Source organism: Gobius niger, assembly GCF_951799975.1.
Source record: "Gobius niger genome assembly, chromosome: 8".
Taxonomy (NCBI): domain Eukaryota; kingdom Metazoa; phylum Chordata; class Actinopteri; order Gobiiformes; family Gobiidae; genus Gobius; species Gobius niger.
Genome location: NC_136859.1, coordinates 30,966,348 through 30,986,937, shown reverse-complemented (window position 1 = coordinate 30,986,937; position 20,590 = coordinate 30,966,348). Strand labels below are relative to the sequence as shown.

Sequence of the window (20,590 nt, the reverse complement as noted above, 5' to 3'; positions counted from 1 at the left end):
TGGTTTGGTTGGCTCGCAATATAAGAATATTCAGTGTTCCATTGATTTTTCACCAGGATCTTGTATTGATGATGGGAGAGTGTGACCACTGGGTAAAGCCTTCTCCAGCACATTCCCAAAGATTCTCAATGGGGTTAAGATCTGGACTGTTGAATCTAGTTCTAGCTTATCTCTATCGAACAACAAGAAAACAAAACAAAGCTAATCACGGGCTAAAAGCTACATGGCCACAGCAAGAGGAGCGAGTTCACAAATGAGAGCTTGAAAATCGTGCTGCTGGGAGAGGCTTGTCAACCGTGCAGTTACGCCTCCGTGTCCAGGTCGTTGCCAAGGCGATTGTTCAGAAGTGGGTTTAGTGATTTGGAGTGATATCAAGAGTTTGGTGTGCTCTTTATGCTATGGTTTTCTGAACTGTTTATGTGACGTTAACATTCGTTTGTTGTTTATGCTTCATGTAGCTAACCATCAGTGTGTCACGTTAGCAAACCGTGCACCTATTCAGCCGTTCGTTCTTTCTTCAGTAGACATTTTCTTAAAAAATATGGTACTTCTCTTTCTTTTTATGACATGAGCTACAAACTGCTAATTGGAAAATCGGTTGAAATAATTTGCACAACAAAAACTCACTCTTGTCTCTCTGCCAAACCCAATGACGAGTTTCACATGATAATATGCTTCTACAACTGCGGTTCATTCATCTGTCATCTTTTCTTGGACGTTTGAGTTCACTTCCTGTTCGTTCTGTGTCGTCTCCTCCATCATGGCCTCTTCCTCCTCCTCTTCCTCCTTCTCCTCGTCAGGTCTTTCCTCTCGCTCTTCACCGTTGTCTTGCGTCTGTCCGATGATTTCCTTTTTGATCTCAGCATACTCTGTTTTCGTCACGTCCTCTGCGTTCCGTCTGTGGCCTTTACCCAACATGGCGGCGAAGTCGATGTTGGCGTAGTGCAGCTCTGCAGGCTCGGCGTTAGCGTTAGCCTCTTCCGCTGCGTTCCCGCTGAGCTGCAGATGGAAACAATGCATCGGTTTATGGCTTTTATAATGACTGGAATTAGCCGTCTGGATATTTACCATTTCTACTGTTGCAACGTCTCCATCTGAGGGGCGGCTTCTCGGTTTTCTTCTGAACAACAGCAACAAAAGGTCACGCTTTAGCACATGTGGATATTCGGATCGTGCAGAATGTGGTTTACCTGCAGCGACGTGTGACGACCAAACAACACAGAGCGGCTGACAGCAGAAACCCAAGACCAAAAGCCAAGAGAAGTTCAGTTTTAGAGACAACCTCTGTATGCGTATGAGGCGGGTCTGCAAACAATAAATATGCCATGGGTGTTAACAAAGACGAATAGAAGCGCTGACGCGGTGGTGACGTTTTACAGCTTTGCCCGAGGATTATTCAATACTATGTTCAGTTCAGTTCAGTTCAGTTTATTAACCATGTGCAGTATAAAAACCACATTGGAAAAAAAGTGTGCAATGAGCCCAAAGTGCACTGTCAATGTATGAATCAAACGACATCAAGACAAACAAATGCCACATAAAATACTGTACAAAAAACAGTCCATACAGAAAATGTCAGTGCTTTGTTTAAAGTGGTGACATCTTGTGGAAAGAAACTGTTTGAACGGCGATCAGTGGAACATTTGAGAGAGCGATACCGTGTCCCTTGCTGTGCCTGAAGGGAGCATCTCAAAAATGGCCCGAGCAGCGCGGCCCGAGGCTTCATCAACAATGTGCAAAGCCCGATTTAAGAGTCGAGCTTTATATGTGGCCTCCAGGTTCAGCAAAGTGCAGCTAATGGTCCTAGTGCTGAGAGAACTACTTTGTTCAAAGTCTTCTTCTCTTTCAGAGTGAGATTACCAAACCACGCAGTAATACGACTGGTTAGGGCTAGGGGTGTTGTGTCGAACCGCCGACATATTGCGATATTACGTTGCGCGATTCTTGTATCGATCCAAAAAGTGCCCCTATCAATATTTAAACATCTATTTTTGGGGAAATATTCAATGCAGCGTCTCGCTTTGGTCCTGCACTTTTACTCCCGCCCGCTAGATGGCAGCGCAGCGCATGTCCCGCTTGAGTAACGCTACAATCTAGTAAGAGTTAGAGAAACACAGGAAGAGTTCTACCCATTGAACTCTTGCGTAAAAAGAAGAGTGAAAATAGTGACGAGGAAACAACGTTTAAGGGGCTAGACGCAAGTTTGCCATTTTATACTCACTACTGCCACCTCAGGTCATACATGTAACTGCACCTTCTATATTAAAGGGATATTTCAGGATTTTTGACATAGGGCCTCCTTTCCTAGTTGTCCAGAGTGTTGCTGATTTCTGGAGATATTTTGTTTTTGCAATTCATGCTGTTCTTTTATTTGAAGAGTTTCGTGGCGCTAGGCTAGTGCAAGGCTAGCGCATTTCTACGATATCAGCTAGCCTGCATTAAGAACAGTCTGACCCGCTCCACAGAGCACCTGAGGCAAATCACTTCACTAATTTTTGGAATATAACTGACCTTGCATCACATGAATGATCGCATTTTGACAGACTATTTTCTAGCAGATCACTCCGCCGCTGTGTAGCTTATACAACCACGAAGCTGATGCTGCTCAAATATAAGGTATTTGAAATGCAAAATGGTTAAAATTATTCTATGGACACAGACATTTATATGGTTAGTCTGGTGTTATAAGTGATTTGCCTCAGGTGCTCTGTGGAGCGGGTCAGACTGTTTTTAGTGCAGGCTAGCTGATATCGTAGACATGCACTAGCCTTGCATTAGCCTAGCGCCACGAAACTCTTCAAAGAACTGCATGAATTACAAAAAAAAAAAATATATCTCCAGAAATCAGCAACACTCTGGACAACTAGGAAATGAGGCCCTGTGTCAAAAACCCTGAAATATCCCTTGAAGCTCGTGCATGCCGGCAATTCGGACCCGAAGTAGCACCGTTTTGAGTGACAGTTAAGGATTTTAGAGGCAGTTGTGGTGAACAGCTCATTCTACATGTACGGGGAGGAAAATACTTAATTTGATCATTTTTAAACTCTGTATAGTCCCTTTAAAACTTGGTTTAAAGCTCAAAAAAGTGGATTTAGCATAGTGCACTTCTTGATTAGAGTTGTTGAACATATTTCCTGAGCAGTTTCATATAAAACAAATCAGTTGGTAAATGGTCTCAGTTTCTAAAGCACGTTGCCACCTGCATTTGTGCGAAAAGTGTGAAAACCACCAATGACCCATTTGTCCTTTTTTACTTTAAAATGTTCACAGGAAACCTCAGTGACAAACATGTGTCCTATTTGTAATTTATTGAGCTGCGATCAACATAATGTAATCCGATCATTTCGACAGATGTGTTTTCAGTAAAAGTGTAGATGATTTTGTAAACAAACGAGAAAAATAAAACAATATTCTTTTTCTTTTAAACGCACTTGATAATAACAAAACGTCTTCTTTTCAAAATCCCGAGTTTACACATTGACCAGTGGTTGACCCCCGGCTTCAAAATGTCACTCAAAACTGTGTGTGGTGGCACTGGCACATACCCGTCCGCTCTGGGTCAGTGATGGAGGGGGTGAATCTCTCCTGGACCCGCCCCGCCCTGTTGCTGCTGACACACTGGACTCCCATTCTGTTGTGCCCGCTCGCTCTGAGGACCAGGCTGCTGTTGACCGTGTCTCCGGTCACCGCGGTAACAAGCGTGTACTCGGAGCGGTGCTGCAGCAGGGGCCATGTGACCGCGGGGACAGGAGAGGCCCGACTGATGCAGGAACAGCTCAGGACGGCCCCGTCATACACACACCCGGAGGAGCTCAGGATCAGGGGCTTCGCTGGGAACAACAAAGATAGATTTTGAAACCGGAATTGTTTCATGTCAAAGTGGAGGAAAAAATCCACACCCGGCCTCTGCGCAAATACCAGTGTAAGATTAGTCATGAAGTAAAATAAAGTAAACGTATGGTAAAAAAAATGAGCATAATTCGGTGTCTGTAATGTAATGTCTTAATTCTATGCTTACGGCCTGATTTTAATTTGTAAACCACCCTTTTCATTATTTCTGTTGTAAGAAATAAATAAATAAAGGAAAAGGAAAAAAGAAAAGAAAGGATGTGCCCGAGGTGCTTCCAGGTCAGCTGTGGCCAAAACAAACACATCCCCTGAGCGTCTGAGCAGATCAGTCATGTTTGCGCTGTAGCTGTGAAGATGGAGCTCGTTATAACTGGACACACCTGTTCTTTATTCTTACCTAACGATAATGTCACGGAGAAAAAGAAGCGCGTTTGGCTACGTGGACAGGAGTATATACAGTAGGGTTAGGGTTAGGGTAGGGTTAACCTTCCTAAAGAAGAGGCCACTCCCGTCAGAAGTTGTTTTTTTCTCCGGGATTCAGCGACTTTCACCAAAATATTGTTTCTCTGTGACTGTCACTGATGGATGTTTGGTGAACCTTCGCCAGAATCAAAGTGGATTAACTTTTATAACCAACGCGAGTCCCATAATGTAAACAGCGATGGACCAGAGCGATGAGTCAATCCAGACTTGGGTTAGCTTATGTGTTAGCATATTAGCATGTGTGTTAGCTTGTGTGTGTTAGCCATTTATGAAGCTGTGTTGCAGATGTCAACTCCTTATATTACGGTAAAGTTATATGTGCGGAGAGAGGGGGCGGAGTTAACTGAATCGAAGCGTTGTGTCTTACGGGTTTGAAAAATACCTCTAGAAAACACTTATATTTATATTTAGCTGTAGAGGTACAATCATTCATATAAATGCCTATACTTAACTTTGGAATGGCTGAAATAGCATGATACAGATCCTTTAAAAGTGTGTAGGACAGTTTTTGTGTTTGAACTGTTCAAACGAGGCGCTGACACCGTAGAAGAAGAAACAGCTACATTTAGCAGCTTTGTCCAAGGATTAACTCAAAACTGTGTGAATGTTGCTGTTGCAGGTCTGTGTTTTTGATGAGGAACAACATGGTTTAAACCTGAAGAAAGTCGATGTGTCCTGTTATTTAAACCCCAAGCACAATTTCATGCAGGAAGACAAAACGGAGTAAAATGACTTACACAGGAGTCTTATGTCCACGTAAGTTTCCAGAGTTCTGTCTTGCCTCAGGCCCGAGCACACGTATCGTCCTGCGTCCTCCCGTGTCACATTATCAATAACTAAAGTGCCAGTTCCAGGGTCACGCTGGTTTCTGACGGTTTCATTTTGAACAGTAGTTTCACTTCCAACTTTTCTCAGAGTGACGTTAGTCAGAGGGAAACTGTCCACTCTGCAGGTCAGGGCCAGAGCTCCGCCCTCTTTTACCACTGTGTCTCCAGATATAACCGGATCTCTCGTATCCGTGAAGAAACAGTCACTCAGCCTTTTTAAAATCATGTTAGGAACATTATTGGCTCAAGATCAGGATGCGAGACTCCATTTTGCTAACGGCATGAAAACAAACCAAGCGCAATGTAATAAACACATTTTAAGTGCAAATCGTCTTAGAGCTGCCGGGTTATGACTTAAAACTGCTGTGGATGTGGCAACTAGGCTTAATATGCACACTTAGATGCTGTTGTTCGAACTTTGTTCATATTTTCCCATATTTTAATCTCCCCATGCACTATTTACTTTTGTTGCTATGACTGACAAGAATCTTTAAGGAACTTCTGAATATAAAGTATGCAGATACTTACAGAGTACTTCTACATCCGTGTGTGTCGTCTGATTCTTCAGCTCATGTTGAACTGTGCACTCATACATTCCTGCATTCTCTGGTGTCACATTCATGATGACCAGACTGGCTGATCCAGGGTCAGTTTTGTAAAAGTGAGTTTCATTTCGTTTTGTGACTTCTAAACCACGTTTTCTCACAGTGACGTTGGACGGAGGGAAACTGTCCACTGTGCAGGTCAGATTCAGAGCACTGCCCTCCTCAACACTGGTGTGTCCAACAAGAACGGGCTTCCTCAGGTCTGGAAAGAACACACTCTTTATTTGATCAATCCAAATAATATGTAATATGTAGAAGATAGGAGTCTGATGTCCTCACATATGACGGAGATGTGGACGTCTCTGGTCTGAGAGCTGTTCAGGTGGAGGCCTTCACACATGTACTGTCCAGACTGAGCCTGGGTCACGTTGTGGATGAGCAGTGAAGCTGATCCCAGGTCAGTTTGGTTGGACCTCTCAGTGGTTTCTGACACATTCAGACGGGTTTTGTTTGGTCCAAACCACATGAGGCGCGATGGAGGGAAACTGTCTACACTGCAGGTCACATTCAGAGAGTCTCCCTCCTTCACAACTGTGTCCCCTCTCACTTCCAGGGCCTTCACGTCTGAAAGAAACACAGAGTTTAGACTAGAGCAAATGTGAGGGGACAGCATAGAACTCTTCTATCTGTGAGGCGTCTGTCGGTCTGTCTGACTCACATGTGACGTTGATCCTGACAGAGTCCTGTGTGGAGCTGGAGCTGTGGTTATATGACACTGTGCAGCTGAGCTCTGCTCCATGAAGCTCGGCTGAAGCCGTCAGCTCCAGAGTGGAGCTGTGTCTGTGACTGACAGGCGTCAGGCGGTCAGTGGTTGCCGTGGCAACATTGGGAGGGGCGTGTCCTGCTCCTCTCCAGGTCCATGTGAACGTGGGCTCAGATCCAGAGCAGAGTCCAGGAGCGGTGCAGGTGAGAGCGGCGCGCTGTCCCTCTGTCAGAGCAGGAGTCTGCACTGTGGGCTTCTGCTGCAGAGCTACAGGCCACAGAGGATCATGGGTAATGCACTTTAAAGCACTAACATGATGGAGGAAGTTACACTGTACTGACCTTTAACAGAGACTGTGGCTCTGCTGAATTTAAATCCAAATCCATCAGAGGGACTATTGAGTCTTAAAACGTATCTCCCAGAGTCAGAGAGCTGCAGGTCGTTGATGATGATGCTGCAGTTTCTCCGACTCAGATCTGGCTCCAACAGAGAAACTCGGCCTGAAAAACGCGGCTGAATCTTGTTTGAATCTTCGGAGTTAAATATTAAATCAGACTTAGTACATGTTTGACCTGGCTCACATTTGTACCAGACCAGACTGGAGGGATTAAAGTCTGATGGAGTATTCCAGGAGCAGTGTATGACGGCGCACAGTCCAGCCTCTGCTGTTATTTCTCTTTCTCTGAGGTGGAGACAGTATTGTGTGTGTGTCTTATGACATGTCCACTCTGACTGTGTTGAACCTGGGGACCAAAACAAAATATATTTTTACCATCTTGAGTATTTACTGTAACAATCTTGAAATAATCGATTGTAATGAAAGTTTTAAAAATGCTTCATTACAGCGTTTTCTACGTCCTTTTTTATTTTCTTTTTATCTAAAGTAATGTTTGTAGGTTGCATTTGTGGTTTAAATACTAATATCTCATCCTGTCTAACCAAACTAAACCTTATTGTTCTACTTCTTCTTTATCATCCACAAACTGTGTATAAAGAGTGACTGATACCTCCGACAGCGTCTGTTCTGGCCCAAAACAGCGTCACCAAGACAACGACATACATCCTGTCGTGTCCAAAAGACTTTGCTCGTGACGGATGAAGCATCCACACTGTGAAAGTTCAACTGGACAAACAGAAAACATAGAAAGTTCTGACATAGAGAAAATCACTCTTAGAAGGAGAATAAAGTCAATAAAACATCAATATTGTTTAAAATGACACTAAAAGTGAAGAGTGCAGCTAAAGTACTGCCAGTGTCTAGGATCAGCTGAACAGAAATAGAATTCAAACTTTGTTTTTCAAAGTGAACCTGTGCTAAAGTCAGTGCCACCTGGAGAAGCACAAATGTGACCACAGATTAAACCACAATCTATTTTAAAGATTCTGTTCCCATCACAAAGCCATGTCCGTCATATCAATGGTAAAACATTAAACAACATTATTTTCAGTAACATTTCATGTTCTTACCTTGTGTCGATGCGTCTGATTCTGAATATGATGATCTTTGAAACGACTCTGAGCCTCAGTGGCAACTTCTCATTTTTAACTTCTGCCTTTCAGAGTTTTGGTGATAAATTTATCTTGACCGTAAACTGTTTCATAAGTGTTAAAAGTCACACCTCATTGGCAGAAATGACTAAAACAGAACAGGCCTGACACATTAACATGGAGGGGCAGATCAGTCTGAAACAAGAGGAGCCCTGATGCCGATCACACACATCAGACGTGGGCCTTTGTACAGAAGGAGACGACCATTAAGGCTCGGTCTTACCAGCTTTAGATTTGAGCCTTCAGGCGTCAGACATCGGGGAATGAACATGTGTCGGACACAGCGATCCACCTGCAGATATGACTGCTTCAGGTGAAGATCCGTTTTAAATGTCTCACTGAGATGATGTAACGGAGCCAAAAAGCAAAGGCTCAATGTCCTTTTAATGGAGCCCGAGGCTGAAATAGAGCTTCATTTGCTCATCACTCGTCATGTTGTCGTGATGCTGCTTCATATGAACCGTTTCTGACACTGGTGGAAGAGGAGCCAAAATATTTACTCAAGTAGAGGTAAAAAGTAGTGGCCCAAATATTTACTCAAGTAAAAGAGCACTTGGAGAAAATGTTACTCGAGTTCTGTGAGTCATTGTTTGAGCAAAAAAGCAGTACAGAAAACGCAAAAAGATCCATGTGCTGCACATCTTTTATTATTCCTCACTAAAGTACACACTCCTGTTTCAGTAGTGACATAAACAGTGGAAACCGTCAGGGATGCCCACTCTCTCCATTATTATTTCTAATCTTCATAGAACAGACAAAACATAAAGCAGCCAGATCGAAGGAATTCAAACACAAAAAACCTAACATAAAATCAGCCTTTACGCAGATGACATCCTTCTCTTTCTACAAAACCCAACCTCCTCACTACATCACACAACCTAAACCTAATCATTTTCCAAACTCTCAATTGGAGCAAATCCTCAATACTCCCTAAATAATTAGATCATAGTATGTCAAATTTAGTTGATGATTATAATTCTATGTGTGTTTTTGCTTTCAGAATTATATGGAAACAGTCTTTAGCATCTTTACAAAATCGGTCTCAGTCACGGAGGCACAGAACAGAGCGATAGACAATGCTGTTTAACTACAGCAGTTTTATTTGCAGAGTAACAGAAAATCACTTCCAAAACATGTAGTATGGAGTATTTCAAAACAGCAAGTGATTTATTATTGACCTTTATTTAACCAGGAAAGAGTCATGTCTGTGGTAGGAATTCAAATGACAACAGGAAACAGCAGGTCCAAAAGAGAGTTATAACAGACTAAAATATGCCTGTCCCTACGCAAGTCAAACGCGTGATAGAAATGTTCATAATTTTGAATTTAAAGGGGCTGGATGTAAGTTCATCATTTTATGCTCACTACTGCCACCTCAGGTCTTATGCGTAACTGCAGCTTCTATATTAAGCTTGTGCATGACGGCACTTCAGACCTGAATGAAAAGCTTTTTGAGTGACAGTGAACAGGTCTGGGCTCATTCTACACATTAGGACTAAAAATTTGGCTGGAACATGCACACTGCAAAAAGTATTTAACTAGATCAGTATAAACATCTAAATTTGAGCACAATAATCCAAATTTGAGTTCTTGGGCATTTGTCCTAGATTATTTCACTTGTTCTGAGATGTTTCTGACTCGTTTCGATACATTTCGTCCTTAATTCAGGTCATTTTCTTTGCCAACGGGGTAAGAAAAACAGTCTTATCTCATTGGCAATTTTACTTTCTTATTTCAAGCGAGATTGACCCTCGAACTGGTCTGAAATGTCCTCAAACAAGCAAAGTAAACTTGGTCCGATCAGGAAAAGTGTCTAAATGAGTGAAAACCGCTCAAAACAAGATACATTTCTTCAATTCAAGTCATTTAAGCCAATGCTTGATATTCACTTTTTGTAGTGTAGGGGGAGGAAAATACATAATTTTAACATTTAATAATTATAAACAACATTAGATTGATATTGGACTCTCTCTCTCTTGGACTCTCTACTCTAGAATTAAGTAAGATTAATGACGTCGTAATTCTTTTTAGACATACTTCGTCCCCACTGTTTCTTTTGGTTCATTCTACAAACATCTGTGACAATACAAAGCCGCTGTGTTATGTATTTAAATGCACTTCACGGCAAATTTTGTGTGAAGCTTAAAACTGATGATTAAAAATCTGTATCTGTTCAGCTCAGGAAGGACTTGCTTGTATCAAAAGTCAAGGTGATCTAGACCTTATAATTTATTATGTTATGTAGATGTACATTGAGTTGAATATGGGGTCGGCACTTATAAGCTTGTTGCTTCAGCCGACTCCATTTTGAGCATCCGCACTGTATGAATTCTGGAAGATAAAACCAATGTCAAATTGCTAAAATTAATGTGTGCACTTGTGAAGAAGAGGGGGGTGTATTTGTGATGAGCCCTCTGTGGTGCTTTAAAAAAAAGCAGCGACAAAAAAAAAAAAGGTTTGAGTGGGCAGCTGTCGAAAGATGTGTGACCTCCCACAGCTGCCCGACACCTACACAGTGTTATGCCCTAAAATGGGTGGTGTGTTTAAAAAAGGCCGTTAGTTAGCAGAAGTCCAGATCAGTCCCGCCCCTGCGCTCCCTCCAGTCCTGCTTTGCCCTGTACTGAAGAGAATGTGTGCACTGCATTCGTGATGAGCCCTATGCTGTGTGGTGTATTAGAAAAGTGAGGTTTGTGTGGGTTTCTGTCGAGAGATGTGTAACCCCCCCACAGCTGTCCAGCACCTGCATGCCCTACACCAGGGGTAGGCAACGTCAGGCCTGGGGGCCAAAACCGGCCCTCCATCATCAAACTCTGGCCCTCGAGATGATTTTGAGAAATATTATGACCCAAATCAGAGATCAAATGCCTGTCAAAGTACTCTAGAAATGTGAAAAATACTGTCAATTTCTTAAAATGTCTTAACAGAACACCCTTATAGGCCATGCTCCTAAAAGAATACTCATCTATAGGTAGAAATGACGTAAATCTACTTGAATTAAGAGATTAAATCTAAAGTTGGAGTAGATTTGGTCTGGCCTTAGAGCAGATAAAACCTATTCTTGCCAATGGATCAAGCACACGTTTTTTTTCTTAATTCAGATTATTTTGTATAATTTCAAGTGAATAATAAATATTTTTTTACAGTAAAAGTGAATTTTCCTGATTTCCAGTGGGATTTCTATTTGTTCCATTGGCATTAGCGTTTTCATCTGATCTTAGATTAGTTCAAACTGACATAAATTTAACATAAAAAACCTTTATTCAAGTGATTTTAAGTCATTTATCTCATTTAAATGAACATTTTGACAGTGTATTTGATGTGCAACACTGGCATAATAGAAAGTGATGCTTTACTTCAAATCCTTCATTTGGAGGGTCCGGCCCTTGGTCTTTTGACAAAGAAGAAAACCGGCCCTCCACCAAACTGTCCTGCCCCTGCCCTACGCTTTATTTTATGTTTTTTTTAATTATATATGTACTCAGAGCTGGACTGGCCATCGGGAACACCGGAAGTTTTCCCATGGGCCGACGTAGTTTGGGGCCGTCTGACCCGCGATGTGAGATCCGGCCCGATTTATGCCGTACCGGCCCACAAGAGATCCTGCATTATCTTATTGATGTGCTCCTCATTGTTTGGATGTAATTACATAGTATAACCAGTAGGTCTATCTGGTGCTTTTTATACCCTTCCGTTGGCATCCTTTCTTGAGTTATAATTCCCATGATAATCTCGTAATAATCCTCTCGGATAAAAAATGACTCCTAACCCTCACATCATATTTTCCATTATAAGTGAAAAGAGTTTATTGTAACACCCTTCAGGACCAACAGAACCTCGGGCCTCTAGTTTTATTTTATTTTTAATACATTTTAGACAAATGTATGCAAAGAAGTGCATGTTTGGAGTTGTCAGGTGACTCCCCCTCCTGCCTCTCGTGTCAAATCGCTTCTAGTTTCCATTGAAAGGATTTACAACATTTTGGCTTTTTTGGGACTCCTGTTTACACTCCACACCTCCCGAACTCCGCGGTGAGTTTTACCATTTCATTAACTCAACCTACAGTGTGATCACATGATTGGTTTAGTGAAGTTAAGTCGCGAGAGGAACCTCCTTAACGGAATTTGCATTTTAAGATTGTTTAGAAGTTTTACCAAAGTTGCAGCAAGTTGTAAACAACAAGATTAAAGCTGTGAGTGCTCGGCGGTGTTAGCTTGAATTCAGCAGAAACAACATGCAGCTAATTGTCCTCGGTTTTGTAGCTTATAGTGATTTAGTTCAAGGCCTTATTAGTGTTTTGCTAATGGCCTGGACTATTGCGTTGAATACTGTATGACTCAAAGGAGCCGATCCCGTGGGTGCTGCGGGGCTGGAGTACCTCAGTCAGCGCCCACTCAAATCTTTGGGCACCCAGGTGAATGTGACCTAATTCCAAAATGATTGAATAAGTGTATGGTACGTGCGGCAGTGATCCAATTCTCCACTGGTTTAGCTCCATAGGTAGCGCGCTGGGCTCATATCCAGGAGTTTGTGAGATCAATCCTGACCCCTACCCACTGGGAAGAACATAAATTAGGTAAGGTGTGACTGATTTTATAGAGCAGTGGTTCTCAACCTTTTGGAGCCACGACCCCCATTATAATGTAATAATACCAGGAGTAGTTTGAAATCCAGCAGTAATCTTCACTTTACTGTGCGGATGCCAAACTACTCCTGGTATTATTACGCCTTACAATATAGTTCCCCCTTTTATCCACTTAGAAAATCCACATTGTTTAATTTTGTGTAATTATACTTTGTAGTGTAACACTTCACGTAACCATATTTAAATAGGGAAAACGTGGAAGAGCTTGGTAGCTTCTATCTTGACCTGTTTTGGAGCTATAGAGGAGAAGGGGAGAGGCTAAAAGCTAACGCCGTCTGCGCTGTGTTTACGGGACTGAAGGCACGGGTGAAGACCAGACAGGTCCTAAAGAACTCGTCAAAGCTAAGGTAAGAACATATCTCAGTATGTAAAAACGGTGGCCTATTCCTTTAATATAGAAGGTGCGTTTACACATATGATCTGAGGTGGCAGTAGTCAGTATAAAAGGGCTAACTTGCTTCTAGCCCCTTTAATGTTGTCCAGATTTGTATTTGGTGTGAGGCACATTTTAATTGCTTTTCATGTATAAAAAAGTGCCTTATCAATAAAACTGCCTTGAACCATAAATGTCGTCAAATCTGAGAAAAGGTTTGAGCACTGAAATAGTCAAGATAAGCCGGCAATGGAACAACATGCTGACCAGTAGGTGAAAGTGTCTGGAGGAGGAGGAGACTAAAAATACGGGACTGAAACATCCATGTGCATACAGAACATCTAGGTCTCGACGTGGTTTGGAATTTGGAATTAAATCTGTGTTTGATGAGGAAACAAAATTATAACAAAGGTAAAAGCTCAGAGAGATGCATCTTAATTCATCTCCTTTAATATGATCGAAGACCATTCAACAGGTTAAAAAAAAAATGAAATTCTAATGCAATAATAGCTACACAGCAAAACATAAAGTAATAAAACAGTATAGAGACTTTTCCTCTGATTTTGTAGGAATAATAATTTACACACTCGTCGTTCAACTCTTTCGAGCGATCACTTCATATTCAGATGATGTTTCTCTTTTCTGCAGAGACATATAAACTCTGTCTTCATGGTTTGGCGTCTTTGTTCTCAGTTTCCTTCAGGGAAAACACAATCAGTTTGGAGTTTAGGAACTTCAGCGAGTACAAAAGTGTCAAACTTACAGAACCAGGATCACGATGACGACGATGAAGACGACGATGAGAATCAGAGACACACTGAGCGCAGACAGAAGTGAGACAGTCACAGGTGCATCTACATCAGAACGTAGAGGTTAGAAACAGGCCTGGTCCTGAAGGTAACGGTGCTGGAGTTGTGCACTAGGGTTGGGTGATGTCCCGGTGACGATGTTTACAGTGAGTCATTGTGATGGACGATGATATTGTCTATCTTTCATTATAAGCATTTTCTAAAGACATTTACATAGCCTGCATATAAGCTGCATATTATTTATGTTGGGAATAATGTGAGATTGCAGGAGAAATGGATCTAAACTAAACATGACTGAACAGAATCATGGAGCACGAAATTTGCAAAAGAAATGTGTTAAAACTGGTGCATAAAAGTCAGAGAGGAGGACGACTTTTTCGGCCATTATCAGCTCCTTAACACTTTGGGCCCGATCTTGTGGCGGCGCACGGGGCGGCGCAGGCTCTTGGCGAATTATTTTCCGAGTGGCGGCGCTATATGTGCCATTCGCCTCCGCCACCTGTGAGGGGGCGTCACAAGAGGAGGCGACTGCACTGATGGAGACACGGCTGACATTCACTTCCTCGTTTACATTGCGCTGTCTTGCGTTCTTTCTTAAGCCTTAGGCTCTCACAGGTCAAACTAAAAACTTTATTTACCCCATCGTGAGCTCAACCATGTTCACGTCTCGAGAGAAAAAGAGCTACAGCGTCCGCTGTGGCGCGGATCGGCCGCGCTCGGCGTGAACGAGAAGCAAAACAAAAGCACATGTTCACCCCCCACTCCCACACAACCACTCTCCGGGACGCGGAGTCGATCTGGTTGGAGGACAATGTGTGTGTCTCCACCCACTTAAATGCGCTAAGTCTGGAGTGGCAAGATCACAAAGTGCTGCTACTGAGGCAAAATGTCACGCTATCGTCTCCGTTTTGATGCACAAGATCGGGCCCCAAGGCTCTTATCCCACTAATACAAATGTAAAGTGGAGCTTATTTATATATAGTGTTTGAACGGGACAATCCTGCTGGCAGCTGTAGGAATCATTTTGTAATTTTCCAGGTTGAGCAGCTCCAGCAGTGCGTGATGAACACACTTGGAGCACAGAACGGCTCAGGGTCAATAATGTTGGATTATGAGCTTTAAAAATTTAACTACATTAAAGGGACATTTTCTTCTTTTAGTGAGTTTGAACCGCCTAATTCTAGTGAGGTTCAGGAAATCATTGCAGGCCTAAAAACATCTGCCCCCGGCCATGATGGAATAAGTGCTTCTATTATTAAAGATGTTGCATCTACTATTTCTGAATCCCTTTCTTATATTTTTGCATTATCTATGAAAACTGGCATTGTACCTTCTGAATTAAAAATAGCTAAAGTTGTACCTTTGTATAAAAATGGTGAAAATGCATCCTTCTCAAATTATCGTCCTATTTCCATATTGCCATGTTTTTCAAAAATCTTGGAAAAGCTTGTTTATCGAAGACTTCATCAACACTTAATTAAGAACAACATATTATATAATTACCAGTTCGGATTTCGCAAATATCATTCATCACACATGGCCCTGACTGAACTAGTGGATAGAATTCATAGGGCTTTGGATAAAAAGGAATTTGCAATTGGTGTATTTTTAGATCTATCTAAAGCTTTCGACACCGTAAACCACGATATTCTGCTTCAAAAACTCCATAAATACGGATTCAGGGACAATGTCTATACCTGGCTCTATAATTATTTAACTAACAGAGAACAGTATGTCTGCATGAAAAACTATGAATCTAAAAGGAATTCCGTGGAGTATGGTGTACCACAAGGTTCAATTTTGGGACCATTGTTATTTATTATCTATATTAATGATTTTGCTTCTGTTTCTACGACCACCTTTCCAGTTCTTTTTGCTGATGATACCAATCTATTTATTTCTGACAGGGATTTAAAGGCTCTGATTAAAAATTTAAATCATGATCTTCAAAATTATTCAGAATGGTTCAGAGCGAATAAATTGTCATTAAATGTTAATAAATCTAATTTTATGTTGTTTGCTGGTAATAAAACATATGATAAAGATCAAATTAAAATCTATATTAATAATGAAGAAATAAACAGTGTGTCATCGACATGTTTTTTAGGAGTTCAGATTGACGATAAACTGTGCTGGAAGGAACAGGTCGAAAAAGTTTGCAAAAAGATAACTAAGTCTATTGGAATCATAAGTAAAGTTAGAAACCTAGTAAATCGTAAATGTCTGTTAACACTTTACTACAGTCTTGTTTATCCCTATTTAAATTATGGTAATATTGTTTGGGGAAATACTTTCACCACTTACTTAAACAAAATTTTCATTCTACAAAAGAAGTTTGTCCGTATAGCTACTCTTTCCAAACCTGATGCTCCAAGTGCACCTTTGTTTTTTGAAATGAAACTCTTGAACATTTTTGATATAAATACTTTAATGACTTGTACCTTTGTATTTAGATCACTGTATGATGAGGACTGGCCTTCGTATATAAAACATTATTTTATGCATAACCATCAGGTTCACTGTTATTCTACAAGGCAGGCTATAAAACGGCACCTTCATCTGCCGTTATATAAAACATCTCGTGATCAACGGTCAATTAGATATGATGGAGTTAAAGTCTGGAACAGACAGATCCATCTTCTGGATTCCTCCACCTCATTATACATGTATAAAAACAAACTAAAACAAAAATTAATGGCTGAGTATTTGTCTTGAGTACAGAGCAGAGACTCATAAAGGAAATGATTGTATGAGTATTGTATATTTGACACGTTGTATTTGTATTTGACTCTGTATTTTTGTACTATGTAGTGACTTAGTGTGGTTTTACATGACTCTGATTCTTATTTCATTGTTTACTTGGGAGTGGTGTTGTTATAAGCCTAATGGCTTCTACCTCTCCCATGCACATGCTATTATTATTATTCATTATTTTGTTGTATATTCATACATCCGAATGGATGCTTTTTGTGTTCTTTTTGACTAGTTGTGCTAAAGTGCTAAATAAATAAATAAATGTGTAGGACAGTTTTTGTGTGTGAACTGTTCAAACGAGGCGCTGACACCATAGAAGAAGAAACAGCTACATTTAACAGCTTGTCCAAGGATTAACTCAAAACTTTGTGAATGCAGTTGCAGGTCTGTGTTTTTGATGAGGAACAACATGGTTTAAACCTGAAGAAAGTCGATATGTCCTGTTATTTAAACCCCGAGCACAATTTCATGCAGGAAGAGAAAGCGGAGTAAAATGACTTACACAGGAGTCTTATGTCCACGTAAGTTTCCAGAGTTCTGTCTTGACTCAGGCCCGAGCACACGTATCGTCCTGCGTCCTCCCGTGTCACATTATCAATAACTAAAGTGCCAGTTCCAGGGTCACACTGGTTTCTGACGGTTTCATTTTGAACAGTACAGTTACTTCCAACTTTTCTCAGAGTGACGTTAGTCAGAGGGAAACTGTCCACTCTGCAGGTCAGGGCCAAAGCTCCGCCCTCTTTTACCACTGTGTCTCCAAATATAACCGGATCTCTCGTATCCGTGAAGAAACAGTCACTCAGCCTTTTTAAAATCATGTTAGGAACATTATTGGCTCAAGATCAAGATTCGAGACTCCATTTTGCTAACGGCATGATAACAAACCAAGCGCAATGTAATAAACACATTTTAAGTGCAAATTGTCTCAGAGCTGACGGGTTATGACTTAAAACTGATGTGGATGTGGCAACTAGGCTTAATATGCACACTTAGATGCTGTTGTTCGGAGCTTTGTTCATATTTTCCCATATTTTAATCTCCCCATGCACTATTTACTTTTGTTGCTATGACTGACAAGAATCTTTAAGGAACTTCTGAATATAAAGTATGCAGATACTTACAGAGTACTTCTACATCCGTGTGTGTCGTCTGATTCTTCAGCTCATGTTGAACTGTGCACTCATACATTCCTGCATTCTCTGGTGTCACATTCATGATGATCAGACGGGCTGATCCAGGGTCAGTTTTGTAATAGTGAGTTTCATTTCGTTTTGTGACTTCTAAACCACGTTTTCTCACAGTGACGATGGACGGAGGGAAACTGTCCACTGTGCAGGTCAGATTCAGAGCACTGCCCTCCTCAACACTGGTGTGTCCAACAAGAACGGGCTTCCTCAGGTCTGGAAAGAACACACTCTTTATTTGATCAATCCATGTAATATGTAATATGTAGAAGATAGGAGTCTGATGTCCTCACATATGACGGAGATGTGGACGTCTCTGGTCTGAGAGCTGTTCAGGTGGAGGCCTTCACACATGTACTGTCCAGACTGAGCCTGGGTCACGTTGTGGATGAGCAGTGAAGCTGATCCCAGGTCAGTTTGGTTGGACCTCTCAGTGGTTTCTGACACATTCAGACGGGTTTTGTTTGGTCCAAACCACATGAGGCGCGATGGAGGGAAACTGTCTACACTGCAGGTCACATTCAGAGAGTCTCCCTCCTTCACAACTGTGTCCCCACTCACATCCAGGGCCTTCACGTCTGAAAGAAGCACAGAGTTTAGACTAGAGCAAATGTGAGGGGACAGCATAGAACTCTTCTATCTGTGAGGCGTCTGTCGGTCTGTCTGACTCACATGTGACGTTGATCCTGACAGAGTCCTGTGTGGAGCTGGAGCTGTGGTTATATGACACTGTGCAGCTGAGCTCTGCTCCATGAAGCTCGGCTGAAGCCGTCAGCTCCAGAGTGGAGCTGTGTCTGTGACTGACAGGCGTCAGGTGGTCAGTGGTTGCCGTGGTAACACTGAGAGGGGCGTGTCCTGCTCCTCTCCAGGTCCATGTGAACGTGGGCTCAGATCCAGAGCAGAGTCCAGGAGCGGTGCAGGTGAGAGCGGCGCGCTGTCCCTCTGTCAGAGCAGGAGTCTGCACTGTGGGCTTCTGCTGCAGAGCTACAGGCCACAGAGGATCATGGGTAATGCACTTTAAAGCATTCACGTGATGGAGGAAGTTACACTGTACTGACCTTTAACAGAGACTGTGGCTCTGTTGAATGTAAATCCAAATCCATCAGAGCGACTATTGAGTCTTAAAAAGTATCTCCCAGAGTCAGAGAGCTGCAGGTCGTTGATGATGATGCTGCAGTTTCTCCGACTCAGATCTGGCTCCAACAGAGAAACTCGTCCGGAAAAACTCGACTGAATCTTGTATTTGTTTCTGGAGTGAAATATTATATCAGAGTCACTACATCTGCCACCAGGCTCACATTTGAACCAGGACAAACTGGAGGGATTAAAGTCTGATGGAGTATTCCAGGAGCAGTGTATGACGGCGCACAGTCCAGCCTCTGCTGTTATTTCTCTGTCTCTGAGTTGGAGACAGAATTGTGTGTGTGTCTCATGACATGTCCACTCTGACTGTTTTGAACCTGGGGACCAAAACAAAATATACTTTTACCATCTTGAGTATTTACTGTAACAATCTTGAAATAATGGATTGTAATGGAAGTTTTAAAAATGCTTCATTACAGCTTTTTCTAGGCCCTTTTTTCTTTTCTAAAGTAACCATTTGTGGTTTAAATACTAATATCTCATCCTGTCTAACCAAACTAAACCTTATTGTTCTACTTCTTCTATATCATCCACAAACTGTGTATAAAGAGAGACTGATACCTCCGACAGCGTCTGTTCTGGCCCAAAACAGCGTCACCAAGACAACGACAAACATGATGAAGCATCCACACTGTGAAAGTTCAACTGGAGAAACAGAAAGTATAGAAAGTTCTGACAAAGAGAAAATCACTCTTAGAAGGTGAATAAAGTCAATAAAACATACATATCATTTAAAATGACATTAAAAGTGAAGAGTGCAGCTAAAGTACTGTCAGTGTCATATGATCAGCTGAACAGAAGTAGAATTCACACTTTGTTTTTCAGAGTGAACCTGTGCTAAAGTCAGTGCCACCTGGAGAAGCACAAATGTGACCACAGATTAAACCACAATCTATTTTAGAGATTCTGTTCCCATCACAAAACCATGTCCGTCATATCAATGGTAAAACATTAAACAACATTATATTTAGTAACATTTCATGTTCTTACCTTGTGTCGATGCTTCTAATTCTGATTATGATGATCTTTGAAACGACTCTGAGCCTCAGTGGCAACTTCTCATTTTTAACTTCTGCCTTTCAGAGTTTTGGTGATAAATTTATCTTGACGGTGCAACTGTTTCATAAGTGTTAAAAGTCACACCTCATTGGAAGAAATGACTAGAGAACAGGCCTGACACATTAACATGGAGGGGCAGATCAGTCTGAAACAAGAGGAGCCCTGATGCCGATCACACACATCAGACTTGGGCCTTTGTGTAGAAGGAGACGACCATTAAGGCTCGGTCTTACCAGCTTTAGATTTGAGCCTTCAGGCGTCAGACATCGGGGAATGAACATGTGTCGGACACAGCGATCCACCTGCAGATATGACTGCTTCAGGTGAAGATCCGTTTTAAATGTCTCACTGAGATGATATAACGGAGCCAAAAAGCAAAGGCTCAATGTCCTTTTAATGGAGCCCGAGGTTGAAATAGAGCTTCATTTGCTCATCACTCGTCATGTTGTCGTGATGCTGCTTCATATGAACCGTTTCTGACACTGGTCGGGGTCAGAGGTGGAAGAGGAGCCAAAATATTTACTCAAGTAGAGGTAAAAAGTAGTGGCCCAAATATTTACTCAAGTAAAAGAGCACTTGGAGAAAATGTTACTCGAGTTCTGTGAGTCTTT

The 20,590-nt window shown here is 41.7% G+C and overlaps 1 protein-coding gene across 1 annotated transcript; it reads right to left on the bottom strand.

Annotated features, from left to right (window-relative positions):
* Positions 1–648: 648 nt before the first annotated feature.
* LOC306966750 (basement membrane-specific heparan sulfate proteoglycan core protein-like) lies at positions 649–19,536 on the bottom strand (the record flags this gene model as incomplete). Its single annotated transcript, XM_079561564.1, has 16 exons — positions 649–999; positions 1,069–1,120; positions 1,191–1,305; positions 3,546–3,830; positions 5,070–5,339; positions 5,688–5,966; positions 6,044–6,328; positions 6,423–6,734; positions 6,809–7,210; positions 7,475–7,587; positions 13,794–13,884; positions 17,715–17,993; positions 18,071–18,355; positions 18,450–18,761; positions 18,836–19,237; positions 19,482–19,536. 16 exons carry the CDS (start codon positions 19,534–19,536, stop codon positions 691–693), a joined length of 3,846 nt encoding a protein of 1,281 aa, XP_079417690.1. The 3' UTR covers positions 649–690.
* Positions 19,537–20,590: the final 1,054 nt, after the last annotated feature.